This window comes from Caloenas nicobarica, chromosome 12 (genome assembly GCF_036013445.1).
Source record: "Caloenas nicobarica isolate bCalNic1 chromosome 12, bCalNic1.hap1, whole genome shotgun sequence".
Classification (NCBI taxonomy): Eukaryota; Metazoa; Chordata; class Aves; order Columbiformes; family Columbidae; genus Caloenas; species Caloenas nicobarica.
Genome location: NC_088256.1, coordinates 15,346,965 through 15,367,727, shown reverse-complemented (window position 1 = coordinate 15,367,727; position 20,763 = coordinate 15,346,965). Strand labels below are relative to the sequence as shown.

The window sequence follows — 20,763 nt, the reverse complement described above, 5'->3', positions numbered from 1 at the left end:
ACAGAGCAGAGTGGTGTCTTCATGCTGTCTGTCCCCCAGTGAAATCTTTTGACTTCATAATCCAGTTTTACCCAGGCCCAACAGAGAAGTCAAACTATCAGGTCTTATGGAAGTGTGGGGGGAAAGGTCTTTCTGGGGTAGTAGAGGATAAGGCTGCAGCATCCGCTCCATCACTTTGAGGACCACGATGGGAAGAGTGTTTTTGAATGCCCTGGCTTCAAACCTGTTCAGCCAAGAGACAATTCCATAAAAGCAAGCTGTAGCAGTTAGGCTGGTGACGGTTGTGTTTGTTATTTTATATATATATATATATATAAATAACATATAAATATTCTATTTTGTTGACATGGGAGGCTTTTCTGTAGTTATTTAATTTATCTTCTCCCCCTTCCCGCACAGGTACTGTAAGAAGAATCACAAGGAGATTTAGCAAAGTAAAGTTAATGGCTCGTTTGCATTTCTTTTAATCAAGTTATTCTAATTGTGCAAAGATATCTCTGATTTGAAAAACACCTCATCCTCCCAGCAGCTGCGGGTACGCCAGCAGTCAGGGTTGCCCCAGCCCTGGCCGGGGCTGCCACAGCCGCATCCTGCCTCTCTGCCCAGGGGGTTCGCAGCTGCCCGCACCCCTGCCTGTACCTCTGCAGAGTAGCAGATGCTGCGAGCTACTCTGGTTGGGCTGACACGAAACCTCAATCCTTTCAATAAGCTGGAGGCGTTAAAGCCTAATAAAACTCAGTTTTACACACTGACAGCCCACTTACCTCAAAGCCAATGTGCATTTTCTTTTTGTTAAGGCCAAGAAGTCACCATTTGCCAGCCAAATGCAGAGGTGAAATTCAGATGCTGTGGAAACAAAGGTCTTCAGAAAATAGACAGAGATGTGATGATCGGTCCCACACAAAGAGCTAACGATACTTTCCTAAAGCTGCAAACGTCAATTTAGGGCTCGAGGTACGAGACGTTTTATTGATCTGTTTCTGGGCAAATACCTGGTGCCTTTGCACAAAAACCTCTGCTTTTTTGAACATTTCGTGGCTAAATAAGGGGATGGTCAGCTCAGGACGAGATCCTGCACCAGCTCAGCTTGACTCCACTGCTGCATCCACCAGGATGCGAGGCACTGGGGGAGGCTGTACTGGGGGGCAGCTTCTGATGGGGTGGGAGGCAGAAGGAACCAGCCAGTGGGCGAGGATGCTCGTAGGAGGGAGAAAAGAGGAACAGCGGCCATACGCACCCCGGGCATGGCCGTGCACACACACACACGGAGGTGGAGGATCCCCAGTGTCAGCAAAAGAGAATGGTGGCATGGGGGGAGTGGGGTCTGTGTGTTTTGGGGTCTATGGGGATACCACGTCCTGGGAAGAAAGCAGAGGGGTTTTTTTTTCTGCTGACGTTACTAGGCGCTTGGCATTTTTGCCTGACCTCTTAACTTAAACCAGCTGCCGTACCAGCACTTGAAACTTGCCCATGCTCTAAAAACCTCAACGGCTCTGTTCTGTCCTACTTTTATCTTGTTCTGGGCGATTTTCATTTCTTTAGTGCCTAAGCAAATGTTTTGTGTCCCTGGATCAAAGCTAGGGAGCATCATTTACATACTGTGGGTGAGAAGGCAGCAGGCTGGAGACCATCACTCATCAGTGAAAGGATGATCATTGTTTGTTTAGCTCATTCCAAAATAATGGCTCTGCTGGGAACACCAACCCAGTATGCATCATATCTTTTATAGTATATATTAATTTAGTGTAAACATTAGGCCATCATTATTCCCTCCTTTTAATTCTTATGTATTAGCATTCAGGATTGGTTTTAACCCAGCACACATCTTTGTTATTTCATAATGTAAAATAAATAAAGCTGGAGGCAAATCTATTTTTTTTATATAAACAACTGTGAGAGAGTGATGGATATAAAGCACAGAAACATCTTTGTAATTTTAAGGCTTGAATTTCAGAACACAGCGTTTTCATTAAATGGTGCAATCCATTTATTTTGGAGAGACAGATATAAACAGAAGCAAATTAACTCAGTAGTTCTCATGCCTAGAATCTTTGTGATAAAATTGCCCATTATTGTGAGTGTAAATGTTTTCAAAATATTAGAGACAACTGGAAAAAAATAGGGACGACAGGATAGGTTGCTCAAGGATGAAAACCATAAAGACATCCCCTCCAAACACATGTACCTGGTGAAATTACTTAAAGTGAACTGCAGGAGCACTGTGAGAGGAGGAGAAAGAAGGCAGGCCATATTTTTTTTTCTTTTTATGATGGATAAAGACCTGGGAGAGTATTTTCAATTTTCTTTTTTTTTTGCTGTCTGCTGTGCATACTAGAAAATTCAGCTCCTGGATGATTGTCCAGGCAAAGAAACAGAGGCATCACAAGCAACAGGAGAGCGAAAGTTGAGGTGCTGTGCTGGGGAGGACTGTTCCCTCTGCCTGCTCCGGGAGGGAAGGAGAAGCTGGGGCATTTCCAGCCTGACCTGAAATCATGGATTAGTGAGAGGGAAGAAGTGCTGCACGATGCAGCACCTCTGTGTAACGTCTCCACCTGAGCCCACTGGTTAAACATTGGAGCACACCAGTTAAACTGAGGGTGGCCAAACCCTGGGTCCTGTCCCTGCTGCTTCTCCTTGGAAGGACAGGACACTGGGGATAGCGTGAATACCTCCTTTAGCCAAACCCCTCATTTTATACTTGATTTTTCTAAGTCACTTGCAGGGTTGCAGTTTTCCCAGACGTTAATTGCCACAACATCAGTTGCATTCAAAAGCAAAAGTAAAAAATCAGGCTCGGTTGCTCTGCTGTGCTCTGCCTCCTGGCCCTGCCAGGCAGTTTGTATGCAGCGGGCAGGTTGTCCTGGAGAACACACGGTGAATGGTGGCTTTGCAGCCACACTCACAGCACAGCTGGAGTGAGCACCAGTGTGCTCCCATCCGCCAGGCCTCATTGACAACACGCCAGGAGCCAGAGGGCTGAACATAATTTGCATGTAAATATATAAAGGACTTTAATCAGAGATAAATCCACAGAGTCCTTGTCATTATTGTTTTATTTACAGAATACTCTCATTGTGCAGAGGGGTTTCAAAATATGCTGACGAGAGATAGCGTGTATATTGGATGCCTGAATGAATTGAAACCACTTGGGGCGTCAAGAAAAAGAGTCAATGCTCTCATTCCTCCTGCCAAAACCTGGGTGTTAGCACGTGCTGTAGAGAGAAAGCACAGCTCAGTGCACAGCAGGGCCAGCGATGGAGGTGTGTGCGATGGATGGGCTGGATGATGGAGGCGTGTGCGATAGATGGGCTGGACGATGGAGGCATGTTCAATGGATGGGCTGGATGATGGAGGTGTGTGCAATGGATGGGCTGGACGATGGAGGCACGTTTGATGGATGGGCTGGATGATGGAGATGTGTGCGATGGATTCGCTGGACAATGGAGGCATGTTTGATGCATGGGCTGGACAATGGAGGCATGTTCGATGGATGGGCTGGGTGATGGAGGTGTGTGCGGTGGAGGGGCTGGACAATGAAGGTGTGCACAATGGACAGGCCCAACAGTGGCATTACCATTGCGGTTGCTGTTAAATCGGATGTTGCCTATTGGAACAGTGGCCTCCAGCCTGGGCAGCCTGCTGCCACCAGGCGCTCAGCTGGGTGGGAACAGTTGTGGACTGCTTAGGACGCGGCACTCTGCAGCCTCCCGCGCAGCCCAGCACCGTGGCGGGAGCACAGAGCGCCCCGGTGCCGGGCCGCGCCCGGAGCACGGTGTGTCTGCTGCCTGGCCACGGCGGGCGCACGGCTCAGCGCCGTGCACCCCGGTTGCGCACGGCGGGCGGAGCGCAGAGCCCTGTGCAGCGGTGCGGGCCGTGCCTGCAGCGCGGTGCAGCGCGGGCTCCGCTCCCGCTCCCGCGCGGCTCCGCCACGTGCCCAGCGGACCGCGCGCCCGCCCCGCAGCCGCCGCGCGGGGGGCGGTGTCGGCGGAGGGGGCGTGGCCTCGCGAAGGGGGCGTGACCGAAGCGGCCGGGGCGGTGCTGGGGCAGGCGGCGCGGGGGCTGCCGGGAAGGGCCGGCGGGGCGATGGCGGCGGAGCGCGGCCGGGCCGGCCCCCCGCGCTGGCGGCGGCTGCTGCGGCGGCGGTGAGCGGCGGCGGCGGCGATGCGCGGCGCTCCCGGCGACGATGGAGGACCGGTCCCACAAGGTGCTGCTGGCGCTGGTGATGCTCTTCCTCTTCGCCGTGATCGTGCTGCAGTACGTCTGCCCGGGCACCGAGTGCCAGCTCCTGCGGCTCCGCGCCCTCAGCCCCGCCGCCGTCGCCGACCCGTACCGGGCGGAGGACGAGACGCCGGCGCGTTTTGTTCCCCGTTTCAATTTCTCCGCCGGCGACTTGCTGCGGCGGGTGGACTTCAACATCAAGGGAGACGACCTGATCGTCTTCCTGCACATCCAGAAGACGGGCGGCACCACCTTCGGCCGGCACCTGGTCCGCAACATCCAGCTGGAGCAGCCCTGCGAGTGCCGCGCCGGGCAGAAGAAGTGCACCTGCCACCGGCCCGGCAAGCGGGAGACCTGGCTCTTCTCCCGCTTCTCCACCGGCTGGAGCTGCGGGCTGCACGCCGACTGGACCGAACTCACCAACTGCGTCCCCTCCGTGGTGGACAGCAAGAAGGAGGTGCGGCTCCGGCCCTCCAGGTGAGGCCGTGCGGGAGCCCCGGGCCTTCCCCGGGGGAGCTTCCCGTGGAGCCCGTTCCCGGTGCGGGGCGGTGGCGGGCGCCGGTGCGGCGGGACGGGCCCGCTGGGCGCAGTCGTGGCGGGGATGCCGCTGCGGTGGGGGGCGGGGAGCGGGTTGCGAGCTCGGTCGGTACCGAGCACCCACCGAGCACCCCGGCACGGAGCAGGCTGCGAACCGGGCTGCAGCGTGGGCTCCGGGAGCCCAGCCGGCCCCGGGCTGCCGTGGTGGCTGCAGCGTGCCTTGAGCTTTGCAGAGCAAACAAGACCTGACCCCGCTCTGCTGCGAGTGGCTTCCGTGGTGTCCCGCGGGCTGTCGCGATTGTCACTGCTGGCGGGGAGAGCGCAGGACTTGCAGAGCCCGGCCGGTAGCAGCAGTGAGCACCGTGCACGGTGACACACGACCGGGCCTGGCAGCCCCCGGCTGGGGGACCCCCGGTGCGGCCCTTCCAGGGCTCACAGAGAAGCGAGGGTCGTCCAGCTGCCTGCGATCTTCCCCCAGAGCTTTTCCATCTCTGGCAAATCACCTGGTTGTACTAAGCTCCCTGGGTACACATGCTATAGCTCCTGTGTATACCAGGAATTAATTCTGGTTTTAAGAGTGCTCATGAGCCACAATATCTTGTTACACCTGAAGTTTAGCTTATGTGTATGGTGGCCTTGCAAAGTAAAGGTTACTCTTATGGTTGAATATTACCTGCAAATATTTGCATTGTCCTCCAGCCCTAACCTTGTTTTTTGGGAGATTTGCATTTTGAATTGTAGTGACACTGCTCCCTTAATCCGTGCACCTTCCTTTGAAGTTGCTAACCTCGCCTGACCGTAGCTAGGTGGTTGTCTGAATTCTGCTGCTGCCTCTCAAAAGCCCAGCTGGCTTGTTCTGAGCGGTGAGTACCCGCTTCCCCAGCTCCTGGTGCTGTTTGATTCCAGCATACCTTCAGTTTTAACAGACCAAGTAGCTTATCCGCGGCTGTGCACACAGCTGTAACGTGTAGCAGGACAGCTCAGGGTTTTAGGGTCTTTTGACATTGCTTTGCTGGGAAATTAGAAACTAGGGTATCACTCCTATTGCACTGTTAGACTAATGGCAGGTCCCCTTACAATGAGGGTACTGTTATATATCATGTTATCTGAAGTCAAGTCTAAACACAGATTCACTTGAAATAGACAGCAATTTCTTCCTAGAATTCCTTTTATGTAGCGTGACACTACACTGCCATCTAGTAGAAAAATGGTTAGCGTCATTATCTTCCTGTACCCAAGAAGCAGCTCTTTATGAGACTTGGCTATTGTGATTCCTGCTCTTTTGTTTCCCCTCCTGCTTTAAAATATAATTGTCTCATTTTTGCGACATCCCATTTGCAGACATCAGGAACCAATTCCTTGCCCTCTGGGTCTGTTAGCTTCCAAGTTTCAGGCTGCTGAGCCTTGCAGGCTATGTACTTTATTTTACCTGTCCTATAAATATGTTGTTTGTCAGCAGAAATGGAAATTGCATAATGCACGTTCTGCTTTGCTGAACGGCTTCCAGTGATCTATGTTTCTCTTCCCCCAGAGGTGGGTCTGGCCTGCAGAGTTGTAGCTGTGGGGCAGGGATTCCCTTCCTCCCCCAGAGACAGGGCTGTCTGTGCTCAGGGTTAGTCATGCCCTTCCAAAAACGGGGATAGTCCTTGTCCTGAACCCCCGCCACCTTAGGCAGAAGGGAACACCAGGCTTGGAGAGCTGAGTGTTTGTTTGTAGCTTTTGGGTTTACCTGTTTTGTTTCCTTGATGTTTGTATTTTTTTTGTCCTGTTAGATTACCAAACATGCTTTTGTGAGTCAAAACAGAAACATTTCATGTACCTGCCCAAGGGTTCAGAGTGATGGTTCCTCAGTCTAGCAAACCATGTACATCATCATAGCTGACTTCTGAGAGGTCTCTGAGACTCGTGACTTGGGATTCAAGCAAGGAGAGAGGGATGAAAATGAAGCTGTGGTGATTTTGTGTTAAGTAGAGGTCTAGTCTCTCAAAGGCTTTGAAATGATGTCGTATTTTTAATAACCTAATTACACAGCTTGTTTAATAGCTACAGTTATTCTCCCAAATAATGTCTTGACAAGCAATTATTTGGACTGCAACTTCTACATGTTTAAAAATACAGGAAGAGAAAAAGTTCTTAAATGAACAATGGTCCCTTCTAGTCTTCTTGCACATTGTAATACCTTGTCTTAAATTTTATTTTGCATTCTCAATTTAGCAATGTTCAGCTGACAACTAGTTAACTGGCACCTATTTCTAGTCCCAGTAACAGACGCTAATGTAAGCACTTTCTGGACAGATAATAGCTGCTTTCAGAGCAGCAGTAAGTGTGGGATGAGGGTGCCTGAGCGGAGCAGCCTGGCTGGCTCTGAGTGGGGCCAGCTTGGCTGTTTCTGCACTGGGGTTTTTGGGGGGAGGCCTGACCGTCCTGGGTGGCTCGTGCTGGTGGGGAGGGAAGGAACAGCACAGCCCTGGTGTGCAAATCCTGAGAGTGGGGGAGTGACTTGGAGGAGTGCAAGGTCTGCTTGGGGAGCATCGTCAGGGCAGGGAGCAGGATTTGGTCAGCAGCAGAGGACAGTTTCCTCCAGGGAAGCGTGGCTTGACAAGAGTGGGAATTCCTGTGTTTATAATTGAGGTGATTATAAAGTGACACCTCCTGTAAGAGTGATTTGAACTGCTTGGCAGCTGCATAATGCAATCTAGAGGTACTGTCTTTGGTCTGTATAGCCTTGGCTGGGAATAGCCAAGTGGGTGGTCATTGTTCCAGCAAACTTTTTAGCCTGTGTGTGATTACTTTGCCACAGACCTTTACCTTGTGGGGCGTGGAGAGTCTACTTGTCAGATTGCTGCTTACCTGGGCTGTTCTGTAGGGGCCTTTTCTCTTGTTTAAAAGCTGAACCTTTGTTAGTCTGGAGCATACCCTGTCCTGGACCTGGTAATGCTCCACACTAGGTAGACATCACGTCATCGCCATGACGTGATCTGATGGGATCAGCCTGGAGGGTGTGCCCATGAAGAACCTTGTTGGTCTGCAGCATTTGTCCTCCAGCCTCTGCTCTTGATCCCATCACTAGTTTGCCTGTTTTCTTTGAGATTTGCAGGCTTAGAGGGCAGATTCCTGCCCTGGAGCAGTAGCAATACTCAGGATGGCTGTCGTGATTTTTTTTTGTTTTGGATTCAGCATGATGGTGCTTTCCTGTCTATGACCATATACATGCCTAAAATTTGCTTGCCTTTGTAGTGGTTGCCTGTGCTCCTTAATAAGTAGTAAGTAGCTAAATAGATATCCCTCCTCCTTTGGTCCTTCCTTCCCTTAGAGTAATGTGAATCTCTGGGCATGGGGAGAGGTGTGTGTTTGTTTTTTCCTTCTTGGGTCCCATCAGGGTCCATGTTCTGCGTGTCCACATTGCTGCTTATCTCGTGTTCCACCAGCACCTCTCACCACTGCAGCATCTGGAAGTCTTGGGAGAGGGAAGGCGAAGGCGCAGGCACAGCTGATGCTTTGGGTGCTCTGGATTTGCTGCTTTGGAGGTTGGTGGAATGGGCTGATGGTGGTTGCAGAAAGGAGGGGGTTGTCTCAGCCGCTTGGCACTGGTGGTGAGAAAGGAGAAATGTGCTTTTTCCTAGTCATGACTGACTGACTTGGGTCACTTGATTGATTGTGGAAGTCTCAAAGCTTTTGGCACACTGAACTGAGGCAGCATCCAAAGTAACTCTGTGTGAGAGCATCACAGAACTGAGATTTCACTCAGCTCTGGCTAATTATTATGGGAAGTATCTACCAGACTTGTCTATAGCAATAAATTCAGTGGCACCGTTGCAAGAAACAAAAGGCCTTGGGGTTAGACTGGAAAATGTAATGAGGCATGGGAGCAAATACAGATACCTACATTCTTAAGTGGTGTCGTGGCTTCGTACCCTTCTCAGGTGAGAGACATAGCTGTGGGTAAAGGTTGGGCTGTATTTGGTGTCCCTCCTGGCTGGCATTAAAGGAAAGAGACGTTCTCTGTTGAGAGGAGAGCAAGCCTGCAGAACTGCCTCTGGAGCCAGAAAGTCTGAGATTGGAGGAAACTTTACGCTGCTGGTACAAACCTGTTGGACCAGGACCAGAGATGGTGCCTGCCGGCTTTTGGGAGGCCTGATGCTGGCACCACGTTGTTGCGATGTGGGACAGAAGCCCCTGGCAGTACATGCATGTTCTTGTCCTTACGTCCCACCCTTCTAAATTGTCTTACAAAAGTCTAAAGAAAAGACATGTTAAAACATTTCCCAGGAAACTGGAAGTGTTTCCTGTGTGTGGCTCCATTGGCTGAACAGATTAATCATCTTCCTCTTGGAAACGTGGTGGGATTCGCATCTGCAAATCTCATCGGCTCTGTGGTCCACTGCGGTGTGCCTGACTCTTTGCAAGCCAGAGTGCTGGCAGAGCCCCGCGAAGAAGATGGCTTTGCTGCAGCAAGTGTTGCTATCAGCCCTGGCCTGGGCTGGCATCTTGCTGAAGAAGGCTGGGCCCTGCACTTGGGTTTTCCCAGAAAGCTGCTTCTGTATGGAGAGGGGGAAAAAAATTCATGTATTGCTGCCAAGGAGAGAAAAATCACTTGGGGGGTTTGCTTCTTGGGGAGAGGCCTGCTCAACAGCTGTGATTGAAACAGCAAAGGTGATAGACAGCTGTGCGAGGGAATGAGCTCTGTTCTTTCACCTGTAGTGGAATTTGGGGAATAGTTAAGCCCCATAAATCAGCACTCAGCCCCTTTCAGGCAGGAGAGATGCCGTAGCATCCTGTGGTGCCCCAAGGCTTGGGGTGGATGATAAAGGCTTTGACAAAAGTTAGACAATTTAAAACCTCTGGATGCTGGTGGAGCAGACGCCACTTTCAAGGATGGAGTCCCCCAGCACAGTGCTGCTGCTTTGGGGGCGAAGCCTGGCCAGGGGGGCTGCTCAGGGAGGGGAGGGGGCAGCACAGCTGAGCTGCAGGCTGTGAGCGAGCAGATGGGGTGACCCGCGGTAACTTGAGTCCCGGCCGGAGCACCGGGACGGTGCCTGCTTGTCCTTGAAGTACATGTGATGAAACTCCCTGGGAAGAACTCTGCAACAATTATAAAGCCAAAACCAAACGAACAAACAAAAACCCCAGCAAAAAACAAACACCCCCCCCCCGCCAAACCACAAAACCATACCAAAGCGTCTGCACAGATGCTGCCAGACACAAGCGACTCCGCGCTGCTTCATTTATCAGCGGGGTTTCCTAATGACCCTGCTTGTTTGGTGTGGTGGCTGTCGTGGCTGCAGGATGAGATACGCGGTGAATATTATCTCACCACCTGTAAATTGGTGTCAGTGGCAGCTGAATTTCCCCGCCTGGTACCTGGTGGGACCAAAGCCGGGTCTGGTTTTGGGGTGTTGGAGGCAGTGGGCTAGCCTGCAGAGCAAAAAAGGGGCTTTGAGGGGAAGGGCAGGGGGTTATTTTCATAAGTACAAGTAGTTCCTTCACCTAATCCCATTACAGAGCCTGACCTTGAAGGTCTTGGTTGTAAACTTAAGTTCATGGGTTTTGTTAAGTTTGGGCTACACAAAGTTCTCTAAATTGATATCACTGGTTTTGCAGATAAAGTGTTGGACTTATTAAAGGACTTCTTAAAAGGATTAAAAAAATAATTTTCCATATTAGGTCTCTTCAATTCTCCTTTAAATCTTTATTAAAGTGCAAATTGACTTTTAGTTATTTAAAAGTATGTTTCCTACTGCCTTTTATTTTAAATTCAGAGAACTTTTTGTGGGTAGAGGGATGTTAGCTGTTGGAAAATGAAATTACGGTGATTGCAGTAGAGCAAGAATTCCTTGCCCTATTTATTGCATTTGTTATCGGAGTTGGTCCTCCCTAAAGAAGAGAGTGGGAATATGAAACCATGGCATGGTGCTGTTGTACTAAGACAAGATTACTTTTTCTTGAAAAGGTGCTTTTCTGCTATTTTTTTCCTAAGAATTAATAAATATTATAATGAAACTATAAATACAAGTGTTGACTGTATTAAAATAGACACAGATGGTGCCTTGTGATTCCTCTTCATAACTTTATAACCTTTAATAAAGGTTAGCAAAGGTGCTTGAACATTAAGCACCACCAATAGGTTATTTATTTTTAGAAAAACCAGATTTTTAAGTTTAACTAGTTGAGCATCATTTCTGAGGCATATTAGCTGAGATTAATTTGTCCCTCATTTATTTAATCTGAATTGTCAGGAATCGTGTTCTGTACTGATGTAAGTGTTGGCAAAAAGGACTTATTAGTAGATTTGATTGCTTTTTAAATTTAACTAGCAGAGATGCACTGGCATGCCTAAGAGAATTTGTCTATTTCTTGTGAACAGTTCAGTGGCTAATGAATCACTTCAATGTACTTTTCTGAAGGAAAGCAGAGCAATTTAAATGTTCAATGCATTGATTTACCTCAAATGGATTAGGCCTCTGTGTGCAATCCTTTGCATTAATTTGCTTTCTCCACAACCGTAATAATAAAGGCAGCATTTCTGGACAGCATCAGCCCAAATTAGCTCACATAACTTGCTAGAAAGCAAAATAATTAATATGTGGCTGAAAATGGGATGTGGGAATGGATCTTTCTGAGAGGACATGGGACTTGAGGTACCTGGTCTGCCCTGGTGAGCACTGACTGAGTGGAAGGAGGAGAGAATGGTGTCCAAAGTACTGATGATTTCCTGACTTCATTATGAAAAAAAAAATATATATATGTATTTGTAATGTGGTGCAACTTTGAGTTTGGTTTTTTTTTGGTGTGGCCATGTTTGTTTTTTGAAATGACTGAGGAAATGGTACAAAAATCTGTAACTTCAGCAGATTTAAGCATATTTGATTGCTGTAGTAACTTTTCAGTCCCTTCTTCCCTTGCCGCGACATCCAGTCTGGGCTCCCTCTGTCCTTGCGGAGCAGTTGGCTGCCAGGACGCAAAACTCTTGAGTAATTCTTCATTTAACCACTTAGCTGCAGAAATGGCGCCTGGGCTTTGTTTCGCGCTGCGGGGATTACTGTGGCCGAGCGGCCCTCGCAACTCTGAGCCTGGTTTGGAATTACCCTTGTAGGGCTTCTTACATACTCGTGGGATTAATTTTCCAACCCCTTCTCAGTCGGCTAATTCCCGTTGCCGGGCAGCTGCCTGCCCAGATGTTCATCTGCGGGGAAGCGGAGCGATGGAGCATCCCCAGCCGCTGCCTCCCTCCCTCGGGAGCCCAGTGCCCTGCTCCCAGTTTGGGGCTGGGATGCACACCTGAGGTTGAAGCACCTTGGATGGGAGCAAAGCCGAGCAGGACGGGAGAAGCGGGATGGCGTTTTTGTGTGGGAGGACGAAGGCAGCGTGGTGACCGAGGTGGGGAGGCAGTGCTGCTCCTGCCTTCTTCCTCCTCCTCCTCTTCTTCCTTGGCAGCTGGCACCGGATTATTGCTTGTGATTGATTTGCTGATGCTGGCAATTGTACAGTGTGTTCTGGGACTAATAGGGCAGCACCGAATTATTCAGGCGTCATGGAAATGAATCACATTTGTGATGAGTAATAAGTAGCAGACTTTGGTATTTATGAATAATTAACACAGTAAAGTTTTTCTTAAACAGACATGAAGAAATGATTTAATTTCTACTGTGAACACTCTGTAAAATTAATGAAAGATAATTGCATTTGCTAATGTGAGACTAAGAAGCCAAAGCAATCTATTATTTTGTGTTGAAGTTCCTATTGCTGATATAAACAGTGAATGTATAATTCCTTCAATCTGTTTTTGTTGGGTGGGACCTGTGTTTAACATCCAGTGGGGTGGTTTTTGCTGAAATAAAAAGCCTATTGGTAAACACAACTCACAGTTGCTGTTTCCATCCACTCACATATCTCTGGGTGGGTACGTATGTATGCGTATAATGAGATAATGTTTTTGAATGAGTGGCAATTAGGACCAGCTTTTTTTTCCTTTCCCCTGACTCTAGCCTTCTTCCTCAGCTATTCATGCTTTTAAAGACTGAATCCATTTAAGATATTGCTTACATACAGCTTTGAGTGAAATCTCCATTTATTTAGTCTTAAAAAAAATCATTAGTCTTCAGAGACCTATAAGTCGTAAGATCCATTAGGAGTGAGACTCAAATCATATTACTTTTTGGTTCTCAGCTGCTTATCCAACTCTGAAGGAGCCAAACTTTTGATGTGATATAAATAAATATATGCAGCTATGAGGAAGATAATCTTGCGGCATTAAACGATTTTGCGCATCTCCATAAAAGCATGAAGAAGACTATGCCTTTCATGAGATCCTTGTAGCGAATGCTCCTAATTTCCCATAATCAAAAAGACTGTGAATTTTTGATGCTCTTAGAGGCCCAAGTAGCTGGAAGATCAATTCTTCCTTTGCTCCATTTTGTGTTGGGTAAATTAAAACCTTGCAAGGCTTCCAGCAGTGGGAATCTGCTCATTCAGACTGCTGTTTGAACTGTGGGATCCGTCAGCAAACACCCAAATCAAGTGAATGAAGTACTCTCTGCCACTGATTATTTTGTCCAAGCTTCCCTGTGTTCAGAGTAAAGCAGCTGTTTGAACCCCCATATTAAGAAAAACAATATTTCCTTGGTCAAAGCCAGAGAAGCTGCTTTTGAGAGTTGTGTTTTCAGGGTCACGGAGGGGAGAGCATTTCCTTTCTCCTGTGGGAAAGCTATTCCCTGGAGCAATCCAAAGCCATTCGGGGGCTGTTTTGTTTTGTTTGTTTGTTTTCTTTGGATTTTGAGGAAAAATTACTGGGAACATGCTTGTGTCCTGCCTGAGCAAAACTTTCCAGGTACTTTCTCCCTTTCTTTGGCAGCAGTTAACTCACCTTGACAGGGAAGATGCTGCAGGACTCATCCTCCCACGGTTCTCGTTGCCTGCAGAGGACTTTAAAGGGGCTGGATGTGGGCGAAGGCATCTGTCCATGCGATGCTCCCAGAACAGCAGCAGGTTTTGTTCCTCCTGGAGCTGATGTCGCCAACTGTGGATGGGGAGGAAGATGGCTGCGTGGCGCCTGCCTTTCACAGAGCTGTTTGTTTTTCTGTGGGGGTGTTGGATCTAATCAGTACACTGATAGCACGGAGAAGTAAAACAAAAGCGCTCAAGGAAATGTCAGACGCAACAGGATGTGTCTGCCTGATGATAGCTGAGTGACTTGCAAAAACATAAATGGCATAAATTAGGCTTTAACTCCTTCAATTCTTTTGTGCTCCGAGCCAGTCACTAGAAAGAGAAAAAGCTTTTATGTTGGCATTGTCTCCCCGTTATTCCTATCCGTGCATCTTTAGCTGAAACTTCAGTAGCTTTTTTTTTTTTTTTTTAAATTTTGGTGATTTCCAATAACTTGATGTCAATAAAAAGTGGAGTTTTGACTTTCAAATAAAATTGACTTAAAGGTCAGTTGTTTGGATTTCTGGTGGTGGGCTGCTCCTGGAGTCTTTCTTGTCTGCATGGGGGAAAAGTGGTGGCTAGACATGCATGTGGGATTTGAAAAGCCAGGACTTTACACCTGGGATGAGTCCCATCTCCATCACCATGCCTGTCTTCTTCCTCTCAGCCTCTGCCTTGCCTGTGTAATTCAGCTCTTTATATCAGCATATCTTTCTGTGCTTACGTAGCATCAAGGATGTTGGATTTCCAGGCCTGGGTGCTTTTAGTACCTCTACTGCTTGTGCACGGCTAATCCTAGGTAGAGGTGCTGGAAATGTTTTTAAGCATTTAGATTGAATTTGGAGAAGCAGTAATTTTTAAATATAAACCCAATGTACCGTACTGGCCGGTGACTCCAGCCTGCTGCGTACAGTGCCCTGTGCCGGTGTCCTGTCTGCGGTGTCGGTTCCCTTCCTGGGAAGGAGGAGGGAAGCTTGCCGAGCATGTAGCTGCTGGCGTGTGGTCACACCGCTCGGTGCTTTCATGCCAGAGCTCTTGCACGATCTAGTTTTCACCCCCTTTCATGGATGGAGCCATCTCTGACTTCACTCTTTGGGCAGGACTACTTGGGAAGATCAAAAGCCTTGTCCTAAACCGTGGTCTAAGCGTGCTGTAAAGGTACATCTGTGAGCCTGGTGCTCTGGCTTGCAGAAGAGCACAGTGAGAAAAGTGAGGAGCTGTTCTCCTAAATAGGAGACATTGGGTATCTAACACCAAGTGTGCTGGCCAAAGTCAACAGGAAGGAAACATTGCTGCTCTGCTTTTGGCTTTTGCTTTATCTGGTTGCAATGGGTGACTCCTAGTGCTGCGTCTGCTCGGAGTAGAAAGGATTAGACCGTCGGAAAGCAGTAGTAGCAGAGACCTAAGAGAAGCTGTAGTTGGTTCCTTATATCTCTTGAACACTCCTAGTTTGCAAAACTATCCTATATAACCACTTAAACCAGTCCCGCTACTGGAACAGGTCAGATAGGCCCCAGGTGAGCCCATCCTCTTGCATGTAGCTGGTGCATTTTGCAAAACAGAGTTATAAATGCCTTTTTTTCATTCCTTTTCCAGAGGAAAGGGAGAGAAGACAAATGAAAAGAGTAGTTGCACCTGCAGCTACTTCTCCTGAGAAGCTGCTGGCTCACTTTCCATGCTACTGGTTGCATTTTGGATGTCAGCAGCATTCTGGGTTCAAATATGAGCACTCCTAGAATTTTTATGGATAGAGGCAACTTCCTTATTGAGTTAGATTTATGGGGTAGTGCTGAGGTTCAGCTGATAATACCTGCTGGAGTTTGGTGGTCACAGCTTGCTAGCAGTGATGCAGAACAGCTGAAGAAGAGGATGATGGCTAGGAATGAATTTGGGCTGGGGAATAGTTCTGCAAGCTGTCTTATCACCCACTGTTTTGCAGAATATTCAACCTGCTACCACACGCAAGAAGAAATTGCAATTTTGCTAGAAATACAGTCAGCAGAAAACATTACACATATATGTGTGAGCGCTGCCCTGTGTTTGGATTACTGAGCTCTTCTGTTGCCTGCAAGGACAAAAGCGTGTGAATAACTACCCTTGTCTGCAAGCGTGGCTAGGTGCATTGGACCTGAGGTTTGGTACAACATGGCTTTTGGAAAAATATGCCCTAAATCTTTTTTATTTTATTTATTATCAGGATGTTTAACTGAAGGCACATAACTGAGAACAGTGCTGATATTTCTGGAGAAGGGATTGAAAGGAGGTTGTGCATCAGGAAGTTTAAGATGTGCACAAACTATACTTTGTCAAGCCTGAATGCTATTGTGTGGACAAAAGTACTTTAAGTGTATGCTCAACCAATATACTTAAAGTGTTTAGATGTATTGCAAAGTGCTTTGCAGAATAAGGGTCAGTCTAATGGTGTCAGCACCTCTTCTTGCCCTGTGGTGGTGAAGTTTCCTCCTCTGCAGAGTTGGGATTTCATGTCTTTGCTCTCGGTTGGGATGCCAGCTTTCCCTGCTGTAATTCTCATTCTCCTACAGCTTCCAACTGGCCAGCACTGCAGCTGCGTGTGCACCAAAATGAGCAGAGGGTGTAGGGTCTAGAGACTTGCTGAGACAAGTGAAAATTGAGATTCAGTGTTACAGGGCCCAAAGACCCAGAGAACAGCTTTGGGTAAGTTGATGCGTCCATGTGACGATGTCCGTCCTGGCTGGTATATCGGATTTGGGTTGGGGACTTGGAGAACCAGAAGCAGCAGCTGCTTCAGGCTCAGTGTAACAGCCAGACCTCTGCAGAAGTCTGTAGCAATAAATGCCTTTCCTGGGCGGGTTTGGTTTGAGGATGTAGGGAAAAAGGCAGATTTTAGGCCTCTTTTCCACCAGCATCTGGGAGAGCATAACCAAAAGGCCAATCCCTTTTATAAAATTGGTCAGTGTATCAGGCAGCACAGAGGAAAAAAGACACAGAAGGGATTTAAGAATAGCTGAGCTCATGGCGAGATAAAAATTTCTTAGAGCCTGGATTATGGAAGGATCCGGTTATTTGTAAAATATATAAGCAGATTCTCTGCCTCAGCCGTGGTGGCTCAGGAGTTGTTCTGGGGGATTTGATCGTGTGCTCAGCCCGTCCTGCTGCTCTCCCAGGTACGGCTGGGGTCTGGAAATTGGGAGTTAAAGCTGGTGACAATTTGTGGATTAAATATTGCAAATTAACTGTACTTGGGAAACTGCAAATACAGGCTTTTTAAAGGAATCTAAGGTTTTCTTGTTTCTTGTCTAAAGGGTTTTTTTTGCTTTTCCTGTCATGTTATTTTCCTGGAACTAGCAGGGCAGTTTTGCTTCTGCTTTTCCTCATGCATCACCTGAAGTCATGGAGGTGAATTGTTTCCTGCAATAAACCTGTGTATTCACAGAAGAGTTATGGGTATGAAGTACAGTATCATACTTTATTTTTTCCCCTTACGGTAAAAATATTTAGTGTCTTATATAATGTTCTATCAAGATAAGTAAAATCCTGGTCTATTTACTCCTGTGATTAAAAGATATTTTAAGGTTATTTGTAAGTCTCACAGTACATACTGGAATCCCAGTACTTGTACCTGTTGCTTGTAATGGAGGGCAGGTTGGTTAAACCTGAGATGTGACATCTCGTGGTGATAGATACTCAAGCTGAAGTCTGATCAGTGAGAGAAACTAGAACAGTCTGTGAAGCAAGTTGCTCTTTTTTGGCAGCAGGCGTTACCAAACTGCTTTCCTGTGATTCTCACCTCTGCATATTCAGCTTGCCTAGAACCTGTTTCCTTATCGATGACAGCTTTGGGGTGGAAACCTCATCTCCTCCCTCCAAACCCAGGGCAGGTAGAAGTCATTGGACACATTAGCATTTGCAGGTGGCTTTCCCATCTAGGGCTTCATCTTTTACAATGCAGCTAATTGTTTTGGTTACAGCAGAGGAGTGACTTAATTTTCTAGGCGAAGGGAAAGCAGACATCTGGGATATGATATAAAGGCAGCAGTTGCCGTTCTAGGCTGCCAGAAGTTGCTGCCTTTTTGTATTTGTGGGAGTTCGTGTTGGGCTCTATTACAGGACTTGAGAGACGCGCTTTCCTTTGGAAGTGGGTTATGGTGGAATTTACAGGTGCTGAATAGCATCTTGTGTCCCAAGGGCATGACCTGTGCTAGTGTAAGTGGTCCCAAAATTTGCAGTGTGCCAGCTGGTGGGAGTCAGCTGGGGATGTTTGGAGAAGCAGGGAGCAGAACACAAGCTTTTCAGCACATGTGGACAACATCGTTTTATTTGACAAGCTGATTTTCATCTTTGCTTGAGCAGACAAGGTGAAACATCCCTTTCTGTTAAGAACAAAACCAAAAGCCTTCACTTCAATGCAGGTACCAGGGCTGGGCTGTGCTGCAGTCACTTATTGCATTGCTTGGCTTTGATCCCCGGTTGTGGTGTAGGAGCGCACAGTGCTGCTCAGGAAAGTACGATGTTGAAGTGGTTTTAAGTCCCTGGTCTAGACTGACGCCTGTGTCCCTGGCCCAGGGTAAGTTAGGATCACTCCAGGCTCCGAGCGTTGTCGAGCTCTTCGTGGTCACCAACAGCAGCCGCATCCCCTGGTGTGCACAGCACGGCCAGCTCTTCTCTTACTGCCCGCTTTCCCTCCTCCCGTGCCCCCCGAGCAGGGAGACTGGAGGAAAAACTGCTGGGAGGAATGGCAAAAGGCTGCCTGTTCCCTTCCCTGCTTGAAGATTGGGATTCTCTTACTGGTTTTTATTTTCTGCATGGTTTTTGTGTTAAATAAGAGCAGCATGTTTGCAAGCTCCGCTGCTCCTTGGGCTGGGAGCAGGGTGAGTATCTGACTAGCAGAGATTTGTGGTAAAATTTGTTGTTGCTGTAGTTGAACACTAACCTGAGGGATTTTTTTCCCTTCTCTCTGTAAACAAGCTGCTTTTTTTTTTTTTTTGCCACTAATGGAAAATTTCAGCTTGTCCTCCACTTAACCACAGTTCAGGCTTTTCCAGGAAAATGGAATGAATCAGTAATGCTTCCCTCTTTTGCTTCTTGTGTGCTTAGCTAATTGTATTATTTATAAGCTGAACAAGGGCAGACAGACACTTCTTACAGCACAGTGTTTGTTTTACTATGGGCTGAGGAGTTTTGAGTCAAATGGAGTTCAGGAATGAGCATCCAGGAGCACAAGGGCAACTTTGAGTTTCCATCCATGGCTGTCAGGCAGGCTCTTGGTGCTGCTCGGCTCCCTTGCTACCGCTCACTCCCTCCTTGCTGCTCCCAGCATTGTCCTAGAGGTTTGTTCTTCATTGTTTCAGCTTTCACGTAGACTCGATGCATGCTAGATTGATGTCTTGAAGCATGGGTTTAAAAATCAAATAGCAAATGACTGCACTGTAATAGATGTTACTGTGTGAGACATTATATTATAGAAGTTGCTGTGGTTAAGTGGAATATCTCTGGAATCTTGTTTTTATCAAGACGTTTATGTTCCCTTCTAATTTTTGTGGAGAGTTGTTTAGATGTTTTCCAGATTAGAGCATAATGGAACTGCTAGCTGTAAATGTTCGGAAGAACCCATTACACATGGTGATTTAGTGGTTAGTCACAATTACTTTGGAGCTACGCTGTCAAATTTAACACCAGCCTTCAAAACCGTGTATTGTGAAATCTGGTCATCCTTCCTGCAAGATGCTCCTCCAGCCTCCCAGAGAAGAAAAAGACATTTTGTACAGCAAGATAAAAAAACAATTTGGAGGGGACAGTCAGGTGCTGGAGGAATGACTGACTGTAAGTAGCAAACCAGCAGGCAGTTTTTCCCCATAGAGTTTCAGCCTTTTTCTTCCTGCTTAATTAAAATCTGGAAGATTAGTGGTAGCAGTGGGTTGGTGTCCTTGTTTCCCTTCCTGATGGAGCTGGAGCAGGACAGTCCCGTGTGCCGCACCGCGGGGCAGCCGCCTGCTCCTGGACGGCAACGAGCTGGTCTCCTCGAGATCTGGACGGGTGGTTTTGGTAGTGGAGATGCTCCTGCAGGTTCGTTAAAGGCGGCACCACAGGCTGTAGGGCCATAACTAATAGTTAGAGCAACTTATGCAAAACAGGAGTATCAACAGACATTTTTACTTACTGTTACCTATATATAGCCACCTGCATTAACCACAGCCTGCCAGCAGAAGATGTTGCCTCTCTTTAGCTTTGGAAATACCATATTTTCCCCACAATAATTACCTGCTTGTTGCAGTTGGCTGCCCGTTCCCCCGTCCAACCCAACAAGAGTTGTCTGCGGTGTCTGGAGCTGCACCTTCTCCAGCCTCCTGGGGTGGGAATTATTTCTCTGAATTGAGCGACCTGCATCTTGCTGGTTTTGTTTGCTGAGCAGAGGTTTTATGACCTGCGGGTCTGTGTGTTTCCTTGCTCTCAGCTTGTGAGTTGAAAACGAGTTCATCTGAAGGCTGCTGTAGCGCTCCGTGTCACGGGTTTTAAGCCCGGAGTGGAGGCTGTCAAAATGAAATGAGTAAACCTGAGATTTAGAGGATGAGCGAGTAAATCCCATTAAATTTGTGTGTCTTAGAGTCTCAGAACAAAATTTGGATTAAAGGATGAGCTCGTGCAGTTGGGCATCCCAGAGCTCCTCAGTTGTCTTTGTTGTCTGGTCATATCTGTTTCTGCACTGGTTGGTGCTAGAGATGCCCACAGCGTACCTGAAAGTGCTTCGCTGACAGTATTTTAATACCAATGATTTAATAGCACATTTTAAAAAGAACATTATTTGGCATCATTAAGACTTGGCCTTGGTTTGGAGTTCCTTCTTGATACTTGGAGGAGATATTGAAATTCTAAGTTTGTGCGAATTTGAAAGGGTCAGTGATCAATAGATAGCTGAGTTTACTAGTAAACCTTCGTAAAAGTCTAGGAATTTTTAGCTAATTCAGGGCAAACCCCCACTTCTTCTTACCAGCTGCACAAAAATTTGGACAGTTTAAAACCCCTGTAACACATAGATCATCTAACCCTTTCCTCGCCTTTGGTTTAGAAAGTTACTCTGGGGTTTCTCTTCAGTCAAGAGCAAAA

The 20,763-nt window shown here is 47.6% G+C and overlaps 1 protein-coding gene across 1 annotated transcript in view; it reads left to right on the top strand.

The window, feature by feature from the left end:
- Positions 1–4,076: 4,076 nt before the first annotated feature.
- HS6ST2 (heparan sulfate 6-O-sulfotransferase 2) overlaps positions 4,077–20,763 on the top strand; it is a 130,290-nt gene continuing 113,603 nt past the window's right edge. The window contains exon 1 of the mRNA XM_065643354.1: positions 4,077–4,695. Within this exon, the coding sequence (XP_065499426.1) occupies positions 4,184–4,695 (512 nt within the window). The 5' untranslated portion in view covers positions 4,077–4,183. The remainder of the gene's footprint in view (positions 4,696–20,763) is intronic.